This window comes from Mirounga leonina, unplaced genomic scaffold (genome assembly GCF_011800145.1).
Source record: "Mirounga leonina isolate KUSES-001 unplaced genomic scaffold, KU_Mleo_1.0 Mir_92, whole genome shotgun sequence".
NCBI classification, from domain to species: Eukaryota; Metazoa; Chordata; class Mammalia; order Carnivora; family Phocidae; genus Mirounga; species Mirounga leonina.
The window spans coordinates 10125673-10144213 of NW_023270852.1; the positions used below are offsets into that span (position 1 = coordinate 10125673).

At 47.4% G+C, this 18541-nt stretch overlaps 1 protein-coding gene across 1 annotated transcript in view; it reads right to left on the reverse strand.

Moving 5' to 3' along the window:
- Positions 1 to 6997: 6997 nt before the first annotated feature.
- DNHD1 (dynein heavy chain domain 1) overlaps positions 6998 to 18541 on the reverse strand; it is a 78868-nt gene continuing 67324 nt past the window's right edge. The window contains exons 30-42 of the mRNA XM_034995113.1: positions 18060 to 18491; positions 17406 to 17882; positions 12467 to 12746; positions 12083 to 12235; positions 11730 to 11908; positions 10638 to 11600; positions 10252 to 10438; positions 9978 to 10100; positions 9692 to 9893; positions 8794 to 8885; positions 8480 to 8629; positions 7510 to 8318; positions 6998 to 7348 (exon numbers count right to left, since the gene is read on the reverse strand). Of these exons, the coding sequence (XP_034851004.1) occupies positions 6998 to 7348; positions 7510 to 8318; positions 8480 to 8629; positions 8794 to 8885; positions 9692 to 9893; positions 9978 to 10100; positions 10252 to 10438; positions 10638 to 11600; positions 11730 to 11908; positions 12083 to 12235; positions 12467 to 12746; positions 17406 to 17882; positions 18060 to 18491 (4398 nt within the window). The remainder of the gene's footprint in view (positions 7349 to 7509; positions 8319 to 8479; positions 8630 to 8793; positions 8886 to 9691; positions 9894 to 9977; positions 10101 to 10251; positions 10439 to 10637; positions 11601 to 11729; positions 11909 to 12082; positions 12236 to 12466; positions 12747 to 17405; positions 17883 to 18059; positions 18492 to 18541) is intronic.

Below are 18541 nucleotides of genomic sequence, written 5' to 3' on the forward strand. Positions count from 1 at the left end.
ATGGTATAAACAAAACTACAGACCAATATCCCTGATGAATATAGGCACAAAAATCTTCAACAAAATATTAGCAAATAGAATCCAGCAATATATAAAAAAGAATTATATGCCATGGCCAGATGAAATTTATTCCAGGAATACAAAGACTGGTTCAATAGTAGAAAATCAATGTAATTCACCATATTTAAAGGCTAAAGAAAAAAGTCATAGGATTACATCAATTGATAAGAAAAGACATTTGACAAAATTCAGCACCCATTCATGATAAAAACTCAGAAAACTAGGAATAGAGAGGAATTTCCTCAACTTCAGAAAAAATCTCTTAAAAATCTATAGCTAACATTACACTTAATGGTGAAAAAATTGTATGCTTTTTTCCTAAAATTGAAAAGAATGCAAGGATTTCCATTCTTATTCAGAATAGTGCTAGAAGTTCTAGCTAATGTGGTATGGAAGAAAAGGAAATAAAAGGCATACAGATCAGAAAAGAAGACTCAAACTGTTGCTATTTACAGTTGACATGTTTGTCTATATAGAAAATCCCAAAGGATCTACAAAACCCCAGCAGGGTTACAAGGTACAGAATAAACATACAAAAAAAAAAAAAAAAAAAACACATGGTTTTGTACACTAAAAATGAACATGTAGACACTGAAATTAAAAATACCATTTATACTTGCTCACAAAGAAATATTTAGTTGGAAACCTAAAATACATTTGTAGGACTTGTATGGTAAAAACTATACAATGCTGATGAAAGTAATCAAAGATCTAAGTAAAGGTAGAAACATACCATGTTCACAGATTGCAAAACATAACATGGTAAAGATGTCATTTGTGTACACATGTAAACCACAGAGGAGGGCTTAACACAATTCCTATCAAAATCCCAGCATGATTTTATGTAGATATAGGCAAGATCATTCTAAAATTTGTATGGAAAGGCAAGGGAACTAGAATAGGAAGAGAGTTTTGAAAAAATAAAGTAGAAGGAATCAATCTACGCAGTTTCAAGACTTACTATACAGCTACAATAATCAAGACTATAGTGGTATTGGTGGAGGGAGAGATAGATACATAAATCAGTAGAACAGAATAGAAAACCCAGAATAGACCCACACAACTATGCCCAACTGATTTTTGACGAAGGTGCAAAAGTAACTGGGTGGGAGAAAGCCTTTTCAACAAATGGAGCTGGAGACCTTGGACATCCTTAGGCAAAAAAAAAAAAAAAAAAAAAATGAACCTTGACCTAGTCTCACACCTTAGACAAAAATTAACTCAAAATAGATCATGGACTTAAATGTAAAGTACAAAACAATAAAAGAACTTTAGAAAAGAAACACAGGAGAAAAATCTATAGTGAGGCAAAAAGTTTTAAACATGACATCAAAAGCATGATCCATAAAAGAAAACTGATAAACTGGACTTCATCAAACCTAAAAACCTTTGCTCTATGAAAGAGATCCAGTTAAGAGAATGCTTTAGACTGGGAGTAAATATTTGCCAACTACATATCTGACAAAGGATTAGTAGCTAGAATATACAAAGAACTCTCAAAATTCACGAGTAAAAAACCTAGCCTTAAATCTACTAAAGAAATTGAATTTTTAATTTAAGACTTCCCCCACAAAAACAAAACTAAAAACTCTAGGCCCAGATGATTTTACTGGCAAATTCTATGAATCATTTAAGGAAGAAATAAATGTCAATCCAACACAAATTCTTTTAGAAAGTAGAGTAGGAGAGAACATGTCCCAACTCACTTTGTGTGTGACCCACTAAGACGTAAACCTGGGAGCAGAATTGCTAGAACATAGTAAATATATTTTTTTACGTTTTTATTTTAATCACCCAGCATTCATCATGTCAAGTACACTCCTTTATCCTCATTGCCTATTTAATCCATCCCCCCACCCAACCTCCCCTCTGGTAACCATCAGTTTGTTCTCTATAGTTAAGAGTCTGTTTCTTGGTTTATCTTTCTCTTTTTTTCCCTTTGCTTGTTTGTTTCTTAAATTTCACATATGAGTGAAATCATATGATATTTGTCTTTCTCTGACTTCTTTTGCTTAACATTATACCCTCTAGATCGATCCATGTTATTGCAAATGGCAAGATTTCATTCTTTTTTATGGCTGAATATTCCATTGCGCATATCCCACCTTTTTTTTAAATTTAATTTTATTATGTTATGTTAATCACCATAAATTATATCATTAGTTTTTGATGTAGTGTTCCATGATCCATTGTTTGCATATAACACCCAGTGCTCCATTCAATGTGTGCCCTCTTTAATACCCATCACCAGGCTAACCCATCCCCCCACTCCCCTCCCCTCTAGAACCCTCAATTTGTTTCTCAGAGTCCATAGTCTCTCATCGTTCATCTCCCCCTCTGATTTCCCCCTCCTCATTTTTCCCTTCCTACTACCTTCTTCTTCTTTTTTTTTTTTTAACATATAATGTATTATTTGTTTCAGAGGTACAGGTCTGTGATTCATCAGTTCTTACACAATTCACCTTTTCTTTATCCATTCATGTATCAGTGGACACTTGGGCTGCTTCCATAATTTGGCTGTTGTAGATAATGCTGTTATAAACATCAGGATGCATGTATCCTATTGAATTAATGTTTTTGTATTCTTTGAGTGAATATCTCATAATGCAATTGCTGGGTCATAGGGTAGTTCTATTTTTAACTTTTTGAGGAACCTCCATGCTGTTTTCCACAGTGGCTGCACCACTTCGCATTCCCACCAACAGTGCAAGAGGGTTCCTTTTTCTCCACATCCTCGCCAAGTCTTGTTGTTACTTGTGTTGCTGATTTTAGCCATTCTGACAGGTATGAGGTGATAACCTCATTGTAGTTTTGATTTGCATTTCCCTGATAAGTCATGATGAGCATCTTTTCATGTGTCTGTTAGCCATCTGTAGGTCTTCTTTGGAGAAATGTCTGTTCATGTCTTTTGCCCATTTTTTAATTGGATTTTTTTTTGGGGGGGTTGAGTTTTATAAATTCTTTATATATTTTGGATGCTAACTCTTTATCACATGTCATTTGCATATATCTTCTCCCATTCCGAAGGTTGTCTTTTAGTTTTGTTGATTGTTTCCTTCACTCTACAGAAGCTTTTTATTTTGATGTAGTCCCAATAGTTTATTTTTGCCTTTGTTTCCCTTAGAACATAGTATATTTAATTAATTTCACCAAGCGCTGCCAGATTGCTCCCCAGAATAACTATACCAGGATAACCACCTACCAACAGTGCATGAGAATGCTTGTTTTTCACTATATCCTCAACATTTGGTAGGGAAGAGACAATAGAAAGCCATATGGAGAATGGATTCTGGGGACAAATGTCTGGATTCCAAAACTGGCTGTACCATTTTCTGACTTTGTGACCTTGGATAATTTATTGAATATGTAAAATGGAATGGTAACAGTATCTTTTAGATACCGGAGCTTCTTAGGCATTAGTGGGTGAAACTGGCACTTTTTTTTTTCCCCCCTATTTCAGACATTTCCCCCTATTTATCCTATTTCTGAGTGAGGATTTCAAATTAGACTGAAAAACTACAAAAATAAATGAGTTTCAGGTGAGTTACAGAGCAGAATTCAATGAGATTTTTGGTCTTGGGATTATTAGTGCATGCAATATACAGAGCAGGATCACAAATTTCCTTACAAATTTGGATATGCAAATACAATTTAGCTCCTTTCTCAATTACTGTTCTGATTTTCCTCACAAGTCTCACTCCCTCCTCCACTCCACTGGATAGTAGTAGAGTCTAGAAATAAATTCAGTTCAGTCTCTTCAGGTTTCATGCATTCTTTTTAAAATAAATGCTCAGAAAAGTCTGAGCATTCTACCTTTGCTCCTCTCCAAAGTGGCATCTGGGTATAGACAGGAGGACTTATGTGGCATTTTGATATCAGAAGGAAGGGCTTGCCTGGCTTAATACTGGTTCTTGGGTGTGCAAAAGCTGGAATCTTCTGGGCATGGCTGGCCCTGTCCCATACCTAGGCATTCTACCAACATTTGCTTCTAAAGCTGATAAATTGGTGGTCTTGTCTCTCTCCACTGTCAGGCCCTTGTGCCCTTCCCTGTCAATTTGGCCTCCTCTCAACAACCCTTTTTGGTACTGCAGACCCCAGTGATTCTCTGCCTCATATCCATCAGGCCAAAAGGGTCTCTGCTCAGTATCCATACCATAAAGGGGTCAAGGGACTTCTTCCTGGCCATGCCAGTCTGCCCTCTTAATGCTCTTGGGGCCACAGTAGGTCCATGCTGCAGAGCAGTTTCCTTTTAAAATCTTAGTAGGGAAAAGGGCAAAAGCATTTTCTCCACAGTACCTCAGTTTACTGCTGCATCCCAAGTCCCAGATGAGGTTGATTTTGTCATACTTGTCCCTCCTGTCTCTACTTCATTTACCGCCATCCATCAGGACAGGATGGGACCTGCTGCTCCCTTTTGTCGTGTGTCTTACTTCTTCCTTCCTTTCATTGTTTGGGACTTTGATTTCCTAATGGGATTTTAATTTATCTGATAGACAATAGTGAAATTGTCTGGTCTGGAATATTTTCACATGGCAGTCATTGTATTTGAGCCAGATAGTCATATGGTACTTATTTATAGTCTCTGATTAAAAGTTTAATACCTCAATAAAGCTGAAGTTACAAAAATAAAAGAAGAAAATCCTACATAAAAGAGAAAAAGAATGAATTTCAGTCTAGAAAACAGTGTGGATTTGTAGAAAATGTTCTGTTCTAACCAATTTTAGGTGGTTTTACAGGTACTGCACTGTTGCTCCCTGCTTCCACTGGAGGATAGGTAGTAGCGATGGTATATGTGGATAGAGGGTACGGTTCATTTATCCAAACGGACTTCTTTAATAATCTGCTTATTCCTCTCCTAAAGGAACAGCCCTGTCCCTGATTGACCATGGAAAAGAAAAGGAAAGGGTTTCTGAGGAAAGTAGAACTTTTTGCCCCTCTGCTCAGCCTTTTGTTAAAGGACATCGGTTACACCACATTCACTGGTGAGGCGGGTGGCTCAAGAGGTTGTGTGTCAGCGCTCAGTATACACTGCCCTTTGCATTACCTCCCACCACACAGTTCACACCTAGCCATACAGCGGGGGACGTAGGTTGTACCTAGTAAGTTTTGGTGCTTAGGGGTAAGGAGAGGAGCCCATGTAGGCCTTTTAGCTCAGTTACATGCTAACCCAATTTTTGTCAGAGAAGTTTGTCCTGGGATAGCATGCAAAGACCTAATAATAACTGAACATATCAAGGCAGAACTCTTGATTCCCTACCCTTAGCAAGTCCCTCTCTCAAATTTCTCATCTCAGTTAATGACACCATGATCCACTCAGTTGCTCAAGCCTAAAATCTCGGAGTCATCCTAGATTTGTCCTCTTTGTTCACTCTTCACATACAACCCATCAGCAAGTCCTGCTGGCTTTGCCTCTAAAATATTTCCTAAATCCATCAATTCTCCATCCCTGCTGTTGGGACCCTATCCAAACTCCATCATCTCCCACTAGAATTACTTCAAGCCTCCAAACAAATGTTCCTTGTTACTCTGGATTTTCTTCCACCCATTCGCCATAGAGAACAGCCAGAGTGATCTTTGCATCATGTCCTCTCATACCTAATACTCTGCACTAGATTCCTCCTTATGCTTTTAAAAATAAAATACAAGGTGATTATCATGAAAAGGCTCTATGTGATCTACCCCTGTCTATATCTTTCCATCATTTTTAATCACCCTACCCCTCATTCACCATACTCCAGCTACATGTTCTGTCCTGCCTCAAGACCTTTGCGCCTACTGAGGGCTCTACCCAGAAACACTCCTCCAGGGGCGCCTGGGTGGCTCAGTCGTTAAGCGTCTGCCTTCAGCTCGGGTCATGATCCCAGAGTCCTGGGATCGAGCACCGCATCGGGCTCCCTGCTCGGCGGAGAGCCTGCTTCTCCCTCTCCCTCTGTCTGCCGCTCTGCCTACTTGTGCTCTCTCTCTATCTCTGTTAAATAAATAAATAAAAATCTTTAAAAAAAAAAAAGAAACACTCCTCCAACATCTTCAAATAGCTCTCTTTCTCATATTCAGGAAGCATCGCCTGACCACCTAAACGATACTAACTGCTCCATTCTAGTCGTGCTCTAACACATCAGCCTCCTTTATTTTCTTTATAGCACATACAGATCAAATTTAACTTCCCTATACACTGACCTTTTCTTGTCTGTCTCCCTGCTCTGGAACAACCTCATCAGTGCCAGGAAGAGCATCTGGTTCAGAGGAGTGCTCAATAAATAATTGTTGAAGGGCTCAGTTGGTTAAGCGTCTGACTCTTGATTTCAGCTCAGGGTCATGAGATCAAGCCCAGGCTGGGGCTCCCTGCTCAGTGGGGAGTCTGTTTGAGAGTCTTTCTCCCTCTGCCCCTCCCCCCAGTAGCCTGCATGCTCTCCCGCATGCGCTCTCTCTCTCAAAAAATAAATAAATCTTTAAAAAAAATAATTGTTGAATGCACATAAAACCTTGTATCTTATTTGGCTTTTGTTTTTTATGTATATGACTCACTTGGAGAATCTATCACAGCGGAGGTTGATGACTGGTAGGGAAAGATGGAGGCATTCTCGATAATACAATGAAAGCTTTAAAAAAATAATTTTCAGTTCTAATGTTATCTCTTCAAAAATATCGCTTGTGAAAAAAAAATATATATCTTGTGGATTTAACACAAGTACTCAGACCCCAGTAGAAAGCTGGGTGAGGATTCGGGATCCTGTGTATTACCCATCCCCATCTACCAAGCCCCTGGGATGTATGACCAACACCAGGCCCATCTCCCACAGGATACCAACATTCCCCTCTCAGTTGTGCACACTGGGTCTTCCCCTCAGCAGGGCAATTCTCCATGTGCAGACCCCCTGCACTGCTAAATCTCAGAAATCCTTCATTGAATCACCCCAACTTTATTTTGTTTGAGGGCTCACAGCAAAGGTGGGCTGCACACATGGACCCTCCGTTGGTCACAGGTGGCGGGGCTGAGCTTCGTGGGCAGGGGCAGGTGCATCAGAATGTGCCTGCTGTGCAGCCTAGTGATACCTAGGGGCCCTTCCAGGTACACAGGACAGGAATACACAGCCAGGCCAGGTGGGGGTGGCAAGTCACTGGGGCCCAGGGCCTGGGCACTGACGCTGATCGGAGGCAGAGGGCTGGGCTGGCTGCAGGTGCTGTCCTGCAGGGCCCCTGCTAACGGGTCCCACTCGGCATTCTGGAGCTGGAGCCCAATCAGCAGCAGCCCCATCTCTGGAACGGTAGGATTTGGACCATTCACCACCTAGAGGTGCCAGAAGCTGATCAGGCAAGGCTAGGAAGCTGAGGGTTCCTAGTGGAGGGGTATCAGTGCATATGGGGCTCCTGAGGAGGCAAGATCACCAAGAGGCAAGGTGGGGTAATTGTAAGGTGTAATCAGGGATTTGAGGGGCGGCATGAAGATACCTGGAGGTGCAAAGGGTTGCTGTTCAGCTCCTGATGTTCATGGGGGAGCCCACTGGAGCTGGAGCCTTGGCAACCAGAGAAATTCGAGCTAGGCGCACGCTGGTTCAGGGCGGTGGTAGCAAAGGTAGCCTCCCAACGCAGTGACAGCAGCAGGCGGCGTGGGTGGCGAAAGGCTGAGAGGTGAAAGATGCGCTCTGGTACTTTGGTGTCCACGCCCAGGTAGCGAACCAACAGCTGCCCACGGCGTGACAGCTGTCGCAGCCAGTGCCAGGGTGGCTGGGGGCCAGCAGGCGCATGGGGACGCCAAGGCGGGGGTAGGCGGCCAGTCCAGAGAGCTTGGGCCACGGCCGCACAGCGCGGGGAGGCGCACGGGGGCGCGCCCTGCAGCTGCTGCAACAGGCAATCCAGGTCCCGATGCAGTGCACCCGCCAGCTGGCTCAGCTCCAGCACCTCTGTCTGGAGGAAGGCCTGCAGAGGCCGCTGCGAGCTCAGTCCCAGCACCAGCCACACGGCGCCAGACTCTTCCTGACGGGCGGTCTCCGCCAGCAGAGCCTGCAGCGACTCCAGCCTCCACTTGGCTTGCACTAGGCGCTGCCGCAGCCGCCTTTCAGCGCGTCGGGAGCCTCCTCGAGACGCAAAAACCCAAGTGGGTAAACTCCGCTGCAGCGCGTTCAAGAGAGTGCGGCTCTGGCGTCGTAACAGCCAGGCCTGGGGGCCAGCGCTCAGTCCGCAGCTCTGGGGTTCAGGAGGTGTGGGCAAGAGGTGCATCTGGGCCTTGCACTCTTCCAAAGCATCCAGCTCCCCTAGCTCTTGGAGGTGAAGGGGAGGGGTGACACTTTAAGCCACCATCCCATAACTGTGTGAATATTGCCCCATCCTACACCTTTGTTGGTACCGCGGTTCACATTCCTGAGGGGGGCATTACACAGACTGTGCCCCAGCCCAACACAGGTACCTGGCTGCAGCTTACCTGGGCTGGGCAACAGAGTAGACAGCAGATACTGGGGTGTGTGTGGTTGAGCCCAGCTCCGGCTGTTGGGGCTCAGGCAGGCCTGTGTTAGGCTAATCAGGGCCTCCCTGTCCTTCTTGTCTCCCACAGGACCCCCATAGAAAACGGAAGCTGAGAATAAGGTCAGAGTCCCTCAGTTTTAGCCCCTGCAGTTTCCACCACCTCCCAAACCAAAACCAAAGCTGGGAATCATGCCCCTATCCCAGTACTCCCACTCCTGCCCTTTCAGGGCTGTCCTGGGGGCTGATGACCACATGGGACAGGAAGGGCCTCACCCGCTAGCTCCTGCATGGCAGCACTGGGATTGCTAAGGCCGGCCCACAGCTGCTCTTGGATCTGAAGGACCTGCGTCAGGGTCACTGTACTCCTGGGGGAGGGGAGCAGGAAGTAGGCTTTCAGAACCATCTATATGCTGAGGACTCTGGTCTTTCTAGCCCAAGTTCCCAAGCTCCAGACTCACGACGGTTCACTAGTCATTGCCACTTAGCACTTCAAATTCAACTTGCTTTCAACTGAAATCATCATTTCCTCCTATACCAGCCCCCAGTTGTCCTAGGCAGAAATCTGGGAGCCACCCTTGACTCCTCTTTCTTCCTCACTCCATATTTACTTTCTATCCGTGCTGGGACTACCCTAGTCCCTACCACCCATACCATGGTCTTGTCCCTTCAGACTGCCAGAGCCTCCTAAAACGGCTCTGCTTGCCTCCAGCCCTGTCCCATCTGGTCCATTCTCCACACTGCAGCCAGAGTGATCTTTCCAGCAGATAATTAGGATCACACTTCTTCTACTTAAAACTCTCCAGTGGCTTCCCACTATCCTCAGGATAAAATCAGGCCTCTTGCCATGGTCTTATAGGCCCTTTACCATAAGCCTCGCCTGTCCCCACCCAACCCCCAGCATGTCCATCTTAGCCACATTGAAATATTTTTCCTCCTGCTGAGCTTAGTTCCCTCTGCGCAGAAAAGCCCCATCTCCACCTGATCTGCCTCTGCTTCCAAGACTCAATTCAAAGCAAGATTTCAAAGTCCTTGGAGGAGCCTTTCTTGACTTGCCCTTGCCCGCACACTTTGGTGCTGCCCAGGCAGTAATTAGTCGTACTCCTCAGGGATATGGAAAATGCTCAGTGTTTGCTGAATGACTGACTGAACAAGATGGACAGGGGTCCCTCACCAGCGCCCCCTGTGTGCCTGCAGCTTCATTCCATATTGCTGCCGGTGTAGCAGGAGGCCATGTAAGAGAAGCAGAGGCAGCACCCTTGCTGGGGGTTGCACAGAGAGTTCTTGCTGGGCTAGCTCCAAGCTGTCCATCAAGACGTGGCCCAGCTCCAGAGACTGCTCCCAGAAAACAGGCATGGAGTGCTGAGTCAGCGCAGCTGGGGCAGAAGGAGAGTGCTGGGTCAGCACAGCACAGTTGCCTTCCTCCTTCAATCTGAGAGCCTATAGCGGGGACTCCTCACCTGGTAAGGAAGCAATAGCCTCTGCAGACAAAATAAGCCAAAGACGGAAATCTCTGTGGACGGTCGTCACACTCCTGCTTGCAGGTTGGGCTAGAAGCGGTTCTAACTCCAGGTCCGAGACCACTAGGGGTCAGATATGGGGCTGAGATCAATCACTGGGTAAAGGGTCAGACACAAGTTTAGGGGTCAGACTTGAGGCTCTGGGGTCAGGAGTGAGATCCAGGGGTGAGGGGATCAAGCTCAGGCCCAGTACTGGATTAGGTAGCAGACACACCCCTGGCTCCATCCAACAGCCCCAGCAAGGGCTGTAGCAGCTCCTTTGGCCAGCGAGGCATCAGATGACAGTTCTCCAACACCAGCCAGTGCCCTCTGTGCATAGCCTGGCATAGCGTGCTGACCACTGCTGACACTGGGTCCCAGGCTTCAGAGCCTAGGGCGATCACCTCCAGATGCTTCTGCCCCTGAAGACCAACAGAGAGGTGGCAGAGAACTCAAAGTGATCCTGGGGTGACCCAAGGGACCCAAAGGAATGCCACAAATGACCCCAGAAATCCCTGAGTTAGCCAGAAAGATCTATAAGAATACTGGGATGGGGCCACCACACCCCATCTTGGCCCACAGGGGTCTGGTGTCTCTGTGGCCAAGGGACTAGGCTCAAACCTGCTCATGCCTGGCAGCCAGTTTCTGGATGACAGTCAGGGGATGCATGGTGGCTGTGGGGTGACCAGGTGGTGGCAACAAGATCAGCACAGGCTGAGTAGCCTGGCTGTGTTCGAAGGGTATGGTGGAGGCACCCAGGTTTTCGTCCAGGGGCCGGCCCAGGAGGCTGGTGGTAAAGTCTGCCAGGGCTCCTGCCAGGCACTCAGGTCGCAGCACACGCCACAGAATCAGCTTCTGGAGGAGGCTGAGTGGATCGGGTCCAGGCCCAGGCCCAGGTGCAGGACCCAGCACTGTGGATGACAATGACAGGTAAGCCTGCCAAACACTGGACTGGCCTGCCAGGGATGCACACAGCCCCGGAAATGGGGGCAACATCTCCAACAGGCCACATTCATGCCAGGCTCTCAGCCCCAGCCAGGCCGGCCGAGCCACCCCTGGCTTGCTGTAGCCCGTGCTAGGGGAGGCTGCCAGGCCAGGCACAAAGGCTAGCCTCTCCAGCTCTGGTGCTTTCCTTGCCGCTCGCAGCAGCGCCAAAGCACCCAAGGCTCCCACCAGTGGTACGTGGATCGGGCCCAGGGCAGCCACGGTGCTGCCCAGTAGCTGGCGGGTCAGCTGTGTTCTCAGATGCAGCAGATGGCTGGGCAGGTCTTCCCCCTGGTGAATCTCACACTGCTTCACGCTGTTCAGAGCCCGCTTGGTGGCCGCTAGCCAGTTGTCGGGGCTCATGCGGAAAAGGGGCAGCAGGTTCTGCAGCGGGCTAAGGGCCTTTATTATGGCCATCGCGTGCCAGACCACACGCCTATAGGGCGCCCACAATGCCACCTCCTGCAGTCTCAGCTCTTCTAGATCCTCGCAGTGAGCGCGCAGCTGACATAGCTCTGCCTGCGCCCTCACCATGTCCCGTAGGAATTTAGCTGGTTTCTGATGTTTTGGGTTCTGGAGTAGCATCAGCAGCAGCCGCTCCTGCAAACAGCCACCCATTCCGTGGGTCTGATCCTTTCCCATAGTCCTCAGCCATTCACACCCACCTCTGCCCCCACACCCGGGCCCCTCCAAAGCTCACCCCCACCCATAGCCAGGACCCCCAGGCACCTCAGCAGCCTCCACAGCTGCACAGCTGTCCAGGGCTCTGGTCTTTAGGTCCCGCCAACGGCTCTTGAGCTCGGGACACTCTATGCCCAAGATTTCATGCAGCATCTGGTCTTCTAGGATATCCATGTTCAGGCTCAGATCCAGCACATTCAGCCCCTTCAGCAGTTCATAACCTAGCACTTGGGGTCACATGGGAGATGCTTAACCCTTCCCCCTTGGCAAAGCCAGTGGCTGGGGTACACCAGGCACATGTCCCGACCACAGTCCTGAGCTTGCTCGGGGCCAGACTGAGTGAAGCGGGAGACCTAGTGTGTCCACAAAGCTGTGGTGGCAACTTACCCACTGGGACTCACCTTTTTCCAAGGCACTGAGGGGGAGACTAGTGCTCAGATAGAGACAGAAGCCCGGCTGCACCTGGGAAGGGCTCAGCTCCTCCCGCTGCAGTAGCCACTGCAGTTCTTGGCACCCTAGGCCCAGCTCCATGTTGGTCAGTAGCACGGGCAGGCCTATGAGGGGGCGACAAGGACACCCTACCCACCATGCCAGCACCGCGCCCCTCCCACCCACCCCCCCAAAATCTGGCTCTGACCAGCTCCCCGCTGGCTAATGGGAGGATTCCCTCAGGGCTCTTCCACGCAGTTAGTGCCTGGCTTAGGGATGGGAGCTGAGGTCAGGCTGGGGGTGAGAGGCTTGTGGGGCCACAGAGGGGGACACGGTGGATGGGGACCCATTCTCACCACTGGCAGCTGCCTCCCAGAGCTGAGGACCCAACTCTGGGTCAGTGCCTGAGAGTACACGAAGGTAGGGAAGGGGCAGAGACCCAGTGTCAGAGGCTGGCCTTGACCTCTGCCTCTCTGTCTCATCCTCCTCCTCGTGTTCTTGCTCCTCTTCCTTTTCTCCCTCCTCCTCCTCATTTTCCCTGTCCTCTGTCTTCCGCTCTTTTGTCTTGTCCTTAGCCTTATCACACTCTTCACGACTGTCGTCTTCCTCCTCTTCTTCTTGATTTCTCACAAAGCCCTTCTCTGTGGCAGAAAGATGCAGAGGAACTCCTCTCAGAGGATGAGCCAGGCTCCTAGGGAGCATCGTTCACCCAAGGGCTCCATCTCATGAGGGAAGGCCCACAGGAAGACAACTTAGGAGTCACTTAAGCTCCTTCCGACTCAATTTCCTTATCTGCAACTCGTCTGCAACATGGGATTGATATTAATGAGTACCTCCCAGGGTTACAAGGGGCAGAAGACATGAAATGATAACATAGAAAGCACTCTGCTGGACCCAGGAAGCACTCCACAAATGGTAGCTGCCATTACTGTTTCTCTAGAACTCCAGAGAGGGGCTCTAGGTATCCCTGAAATCAGTTCCATTTCTGCCTTTCACCAGACTGGTTAGAAGAGTCTGTGTATTTCTCTTTTTGCCTAAGCTAATTTTCCATCACAATGAAACAAATTGTTGCTAATATAGAAATCAGTGCCTGGAAGTAGCAACTTGTAAGTGAAAGGCCATAAACTGGAATTAGCCAAGTCATGGGGTATATGGTGGACCCTGATGGCTCCCTCCCTAGTCTCCTCCTTTGCCGCCTCTACTGCAGGAACTGGAAAAGAAAAATAATATATTTTTTTAAGTATTAAGAAATTTAAGAATTTTAAGAATTTTTTTAAAGTATTAAGCACTGGGGCACCTGGGTGACTCAGTTGGTTAAGCGTCTGCCTTCAGCTCAGGTCATGATCCCAGGGTCCTGGGATCGAGCCCCGCATCAGGCTCCCTGCTCAGCGGGGAGTCTGCTTCTCCCTCTCCCTCTGCCTCTTCCCCCTGCTTGTGCTGTCTCTCAAATAAATAAATAAAATCTTTTTTTAAGAAGTATTAAGCATTATGAAGTAGGCGAATGGAGGTTGCCTGGTCCACAGTTTAGTGGATTCATTTCCTATTGCTTAACAAATTACCACAAATTACCGCTTAGCAGCTTAAAACAACATCCATTTTTTTTTTAATTTTTTTTAAGATTTTATTTATTTATTTGAGAGAGAATGAGAGACAGAGAGCATGAGAGGGAGGAGGGTCAGAGGGAGAAGCAGACCCCCCGCTGAGCAGGGAGCCCGATGCGGGACTTGATCCCGGGACTCCAGGATCATGACCTGAGCCGAAGGCAGTCGCTTAACCAACTGAGCCACCCAGGCGCCCAGCACCCATTTATTATGTTTGAGCTCAGAAGGTTAGAAACGCCACACAGCATGACTGGATGCTCCGCTCGGGGTTACACAGTGCTAATCAGGCATCAACTGGGGCTGCAGTTCTCATCAGGGGCTAGGGTCCTCTTTCAGGCTTACTGGTTTTTGACAGAATTCATTTCTACCTCACACTTTCCCAGTAGCCCACTCCATCTTCAAGCCAGCAACAGTTTCTTGAATTCTTCTCATGTTTCAAATCTTCCTGTCTTTTCTTTCCGCCTTGCTTCTTTGAAGGGCACATGTGATTACATTGGGCACACCCAGATAATCCAGGATATCTCTATCTTAAGGTCAATTGGTTAGTAATCTTAATTACATCTGCATAGTCTTTCCTGCCATGGAACATAGTTATAGGAGTAACAATGGAGGACAAAGGTGATGGGGGCCAAAACTCTGCCTACCACATTTGGCTATTCAGACTTCTGGACGATCTTTTGCTTTCCTGATAAAAGGGAGAGAAATGGCAAGCAGCAACTCTGACATGATGCTTCGGGGGGATAGCAGCCAATATGGTAACAAATTACCACAAATATGGTGGCTGGGAAAAAAAAAAAAAACCAAAAACTTATTTCCTTGTAGCTCTAGAGGCCAGAAGTCCAAAATCAAGGTGCTGGGAAAGCTGCACTCCTTTTGGAGGCTTTAAGAAAGACTCCTTCCTTGCCTTCTCCAGCTTCTGTTGGTTCCAGGAGTTCCTTGGCTCGTGGCTACCTGACAGCACTATCTGTCTGCATCTTCATGAGGCCTTCCCTCTGTGTACCTATGCCTTCTCTTTTTTCTCTTATAAGGACAATTGTCACTGGATTTAGGGCCAACCCAGATAATCTAGGGTGATCTCATTTGAAGGTCCTTAACTTAGTTATACCTACAAGACTCTTTTTCCAAATAAGTTCCTATGAATAGGTTCTGTGGGTTAGGATTCAACCCACTATAATGTGATAAGCCAACATGCTAAGGATCATTGAGCAGAAAGGTAGAAGAATCTGGGTACTTGAAGTCAATACTGAAGCCCTGTGCCTGCTTATCTCAGTACTTCTTATAGTGTGAGATAAATAAATCCTTCTTTCTAGTCTCTGTCTCTGTCTCTGTCTCTCTTTTGAAGTAGTCTCCACACCCAGCGTGGAACCCAATGCAGGGCCTGAACTCATGACCCTGAGATCCAAACCTGAGCTGAGGTCAAGCAAGAGTCAACTTAACCAACTGAGCCATCCAGATGCCCCAATAAATCCTTATTTCTTAAGCCATGGTAAGTTGGGCTTTTGTTACTGATCATGATAGAATTCCTAGCTGATACAGGGAGTTAGTGGTGGGGAGGGGCAATGAGGATTTTTGTTTTCCCTCCTATGTTATGTGGTAGGTAAGAAGTTGGTTTATCTCATGGGACTTGGACCATATGCTCACTGAACTTCAGTGGATTTAGCAGAAGGCACGTTGGCTACTTCTCTCTTAGATAAGAGGAACAACCTCCCAAAAAAAGAAAATTCCTTTCTGCTCATATCAAGCAATTTCAGACCACAGATGATCAGATACTCATGCATCTTGTTGATTTGTAAAAATGATTTTCTACCTAATGTTGCATGGAATAGGAAATTTGGCTATTGGAAGAGCCTGGAAAATCAGGGAAGTCTAATTCTCCAGGTCCATCCCAAGCACTTCTCTTTAAGCATTCCCTGCTTGACAAACCTAATAGTCTCCCTCCCACTTTTGATTTGGATACAGCCCCAGGTAATAGGGGCTACATTCCATGGGCAATTAGCCTAACCTCACTACTCAGACTATTTTATTACCACAGCTCTGAGGTGAAGGCCAAGGTTTAGATGGATGACAATTACATTAAGGCTTAGTGGGATTGCTAGAGCCCCAGAACCAATGTTAAGAGAGAAGACAAAAAAAATGGGGTTTAAATTCAAGAATGAGAACATACCAAGATTTCTGGCATTGGTTAATAGCTAATAGAGTCCTGACAAATGAAATCTGCAGGGAAATGATGAGAGATTTAAAGGAATTAGCTAGAAAATCCCCTGTCTGGTAACAAGTGATCAATGTTTGCTTAATTTTAAGGCAAATCCTAAGCCCCCATCCCATTCTAATACGAAGTGGATATGTAAGGCAGAACAGCTACAAACAGGGGACTCTTGCCCAATGTTCCTTTCATAGATAGCCGTGGGGACAATGGACAAGGAAAATTATACTGTTCATCAGAACCCAGGACAGCCAAAGTGGCTGTCCAAGAACTCACTCTATAGCCAGTGAAGTGATGCTAATCATTCGCCTTACTATCCCTGTTTGGCGTCACACAGCACATGATGGAAGATTAACATACAAGTGTGTGTTTCTTACCCTTACCTGGTTTCTAAACAGGAAGTTTACTGTAGTTATCTTGATTTGATTTTGCTTCACTCTGCCTATCAGGTGTATTACTAGGGTGAGATTTAGCTTGCACTCTATCATAGGTTATAGAATCACAAAGAGCTACATCTAGGTCTGATCAAGAACAGTGAACATCGTTCACAGTTCGAGGACTCAGAATTGGATGCTGCAGCTGGAGGTTTCTTCAGGGGTCTCTTACTAGAGGGGGGTAAATTCACTTATAGTTACACATGAGATAGTTGTGTCATGGGCATTTTTGTAATGGGGTATGGGCACAATGGAAGGTTGTGCTGGACAGCCAAGGGATGGAGTGGAATAATGGTAGTAGTAATACATTAGTAGTGATACTAACATTTTTCGGAACTTATTATTTTTAGGCACTGTGTAAACCCCTTTTACATGAATTCTCTTGCTTAATACAACGTTTTATGAGATGGGTATAATTAAGATGTTCATTTTATTGGCAAATAAATTTAGGCTTAGAGCGATTAAGTACCTTGCCCTATTTGCACAGCTAGTAAAGAACAGATATTTGACCCAGACAGTCTGATTACAGAGCCCGTGTTACAGACCACTTTATTACATACCTAGTCCATTGTAGATGTCTATTATTCTCCCCAGTGCAATTCCCAACCCTTTCTTCTGGAATATAAACACCCTTTTTTCCTTCCCCTACACAACACCCTTGCTTCCTTCCCCTGGAAAACACCTCCTTCTGACACTCTACCCAGATGGGTCTCTGCTCCAAGCAGAGCTAATAGAAATACTTCCCCAGAATTCCTGAACATGGGATAAACTTGGATAATAAGGAAGGCTCTGAGTTGTAGGCCAAGTTTCTAAGAATGCTGGGCAGACCAGGGAAGTAGAAGATCATGGACTGGTCAGCCATGTAGATTCAGAATCATCGCAATGTAGGCCCCAAGATGTAAATGTGACTAGTTGACTAATATCATATGGACTGATGAAGTCTAGGATACCCTGGCCACAAAAATTTAGTGTCTTCATTATGAAAGGGAAGACCACATGTGGCCGAGAGTGTTGGCAGTTCAGATACCCGAGAAGCGTTATGTTCCTCATCCCTGGCTTTACCTCTGTACTCTGTGGGGCCTGGGGCCAAGCATCTAGTCTCTTGCAGAGGCAGTGGGTTCAGCCAGATGAGGGCCTGGTTGCCGGGGTCAAGCACCAGAGGCCAACGGCAACTGGAGTAGTGGGTGTTGCTTCGTAGAAGCAGGCCTGCCAGGCGGGCTGACTTCGCCTGGGGCTTCAGGTCTCGGTCCCACTGGAACTGTTCGGATTCGGAGCTCAGCAAGGACAGAAGGCTGAAGGGAGAGCGTACGGAGAGCAGGGGTTTCTTTGGTGGCACGACGACAGATTTCTGCTTCTGCTTCAGGGCTTGTGCCACATCATCTGGGCCCAGGGTCTCCTGAAAGCCCCTACACAGAGCCAGCCACTTGTCTAGTAGCTCCTGGCGCCGCACTGGTGGGAAAGGACCCAGGTAGATGATGGCAGCTGAACACAGGAGGGCGTCTCCGAACACAGTCAGGCAGTGCCCCTTCAACTTCTGGCACGGGAAGGAAGAGCAGAAGGCATGTGGGCCAGCGAGGAGGGTACAGGCAGAGAGGGAGCGAGGCAAGGGGTGCAGGAAAGCATGGCAGGGAGAGCCCAGGGAGGAGCCGAGGGGTTGGGGGCAGTGGTGCAGAAATGAGCTTTGAGGGGAACCGCGGGAGGGGCTGGTTACCTGGAGCTCTGTAGTCCAGGAGTGCATGGGTGTGAGCAGTGCAGCCTTGATGGGCCACTTGTGATATTGGCCACACTGAGCCTGACTGAGTTTCTCTATCATACGGTTGTTCGAAGCCCGGGCCTCTTCCAGTGTCTTGGCCAGATCCAAATTGTGCTCTAGGGTCTCCTGGGCCTGAAACTGGCAGTGGCCCAGGCGGGCCTGCTCCCGAGCCAGCGTGGCCTCGATCTGCCGCAGCAGGAGGCCCGTGGGCAGTCCTCGGCGCTGGGCCAGCCCATAGCGCAGAACAGCCCAGAGCCAGGCGGCCAGGTTTGCTGCGGGTATGCTTACTGCCCGCAGAGCTGCGTCACTCATACCTGGAGCCTTCAGAGCTTGGGTTAACTTTATCATCTCTGAGTCCGTCATCTTCTCCTTGGGGAAGAACACCAGCTCCTGGGAAAGTGTGTTAAGAGGGGTAGGGGCAGACATAGGTGCTCTGGACT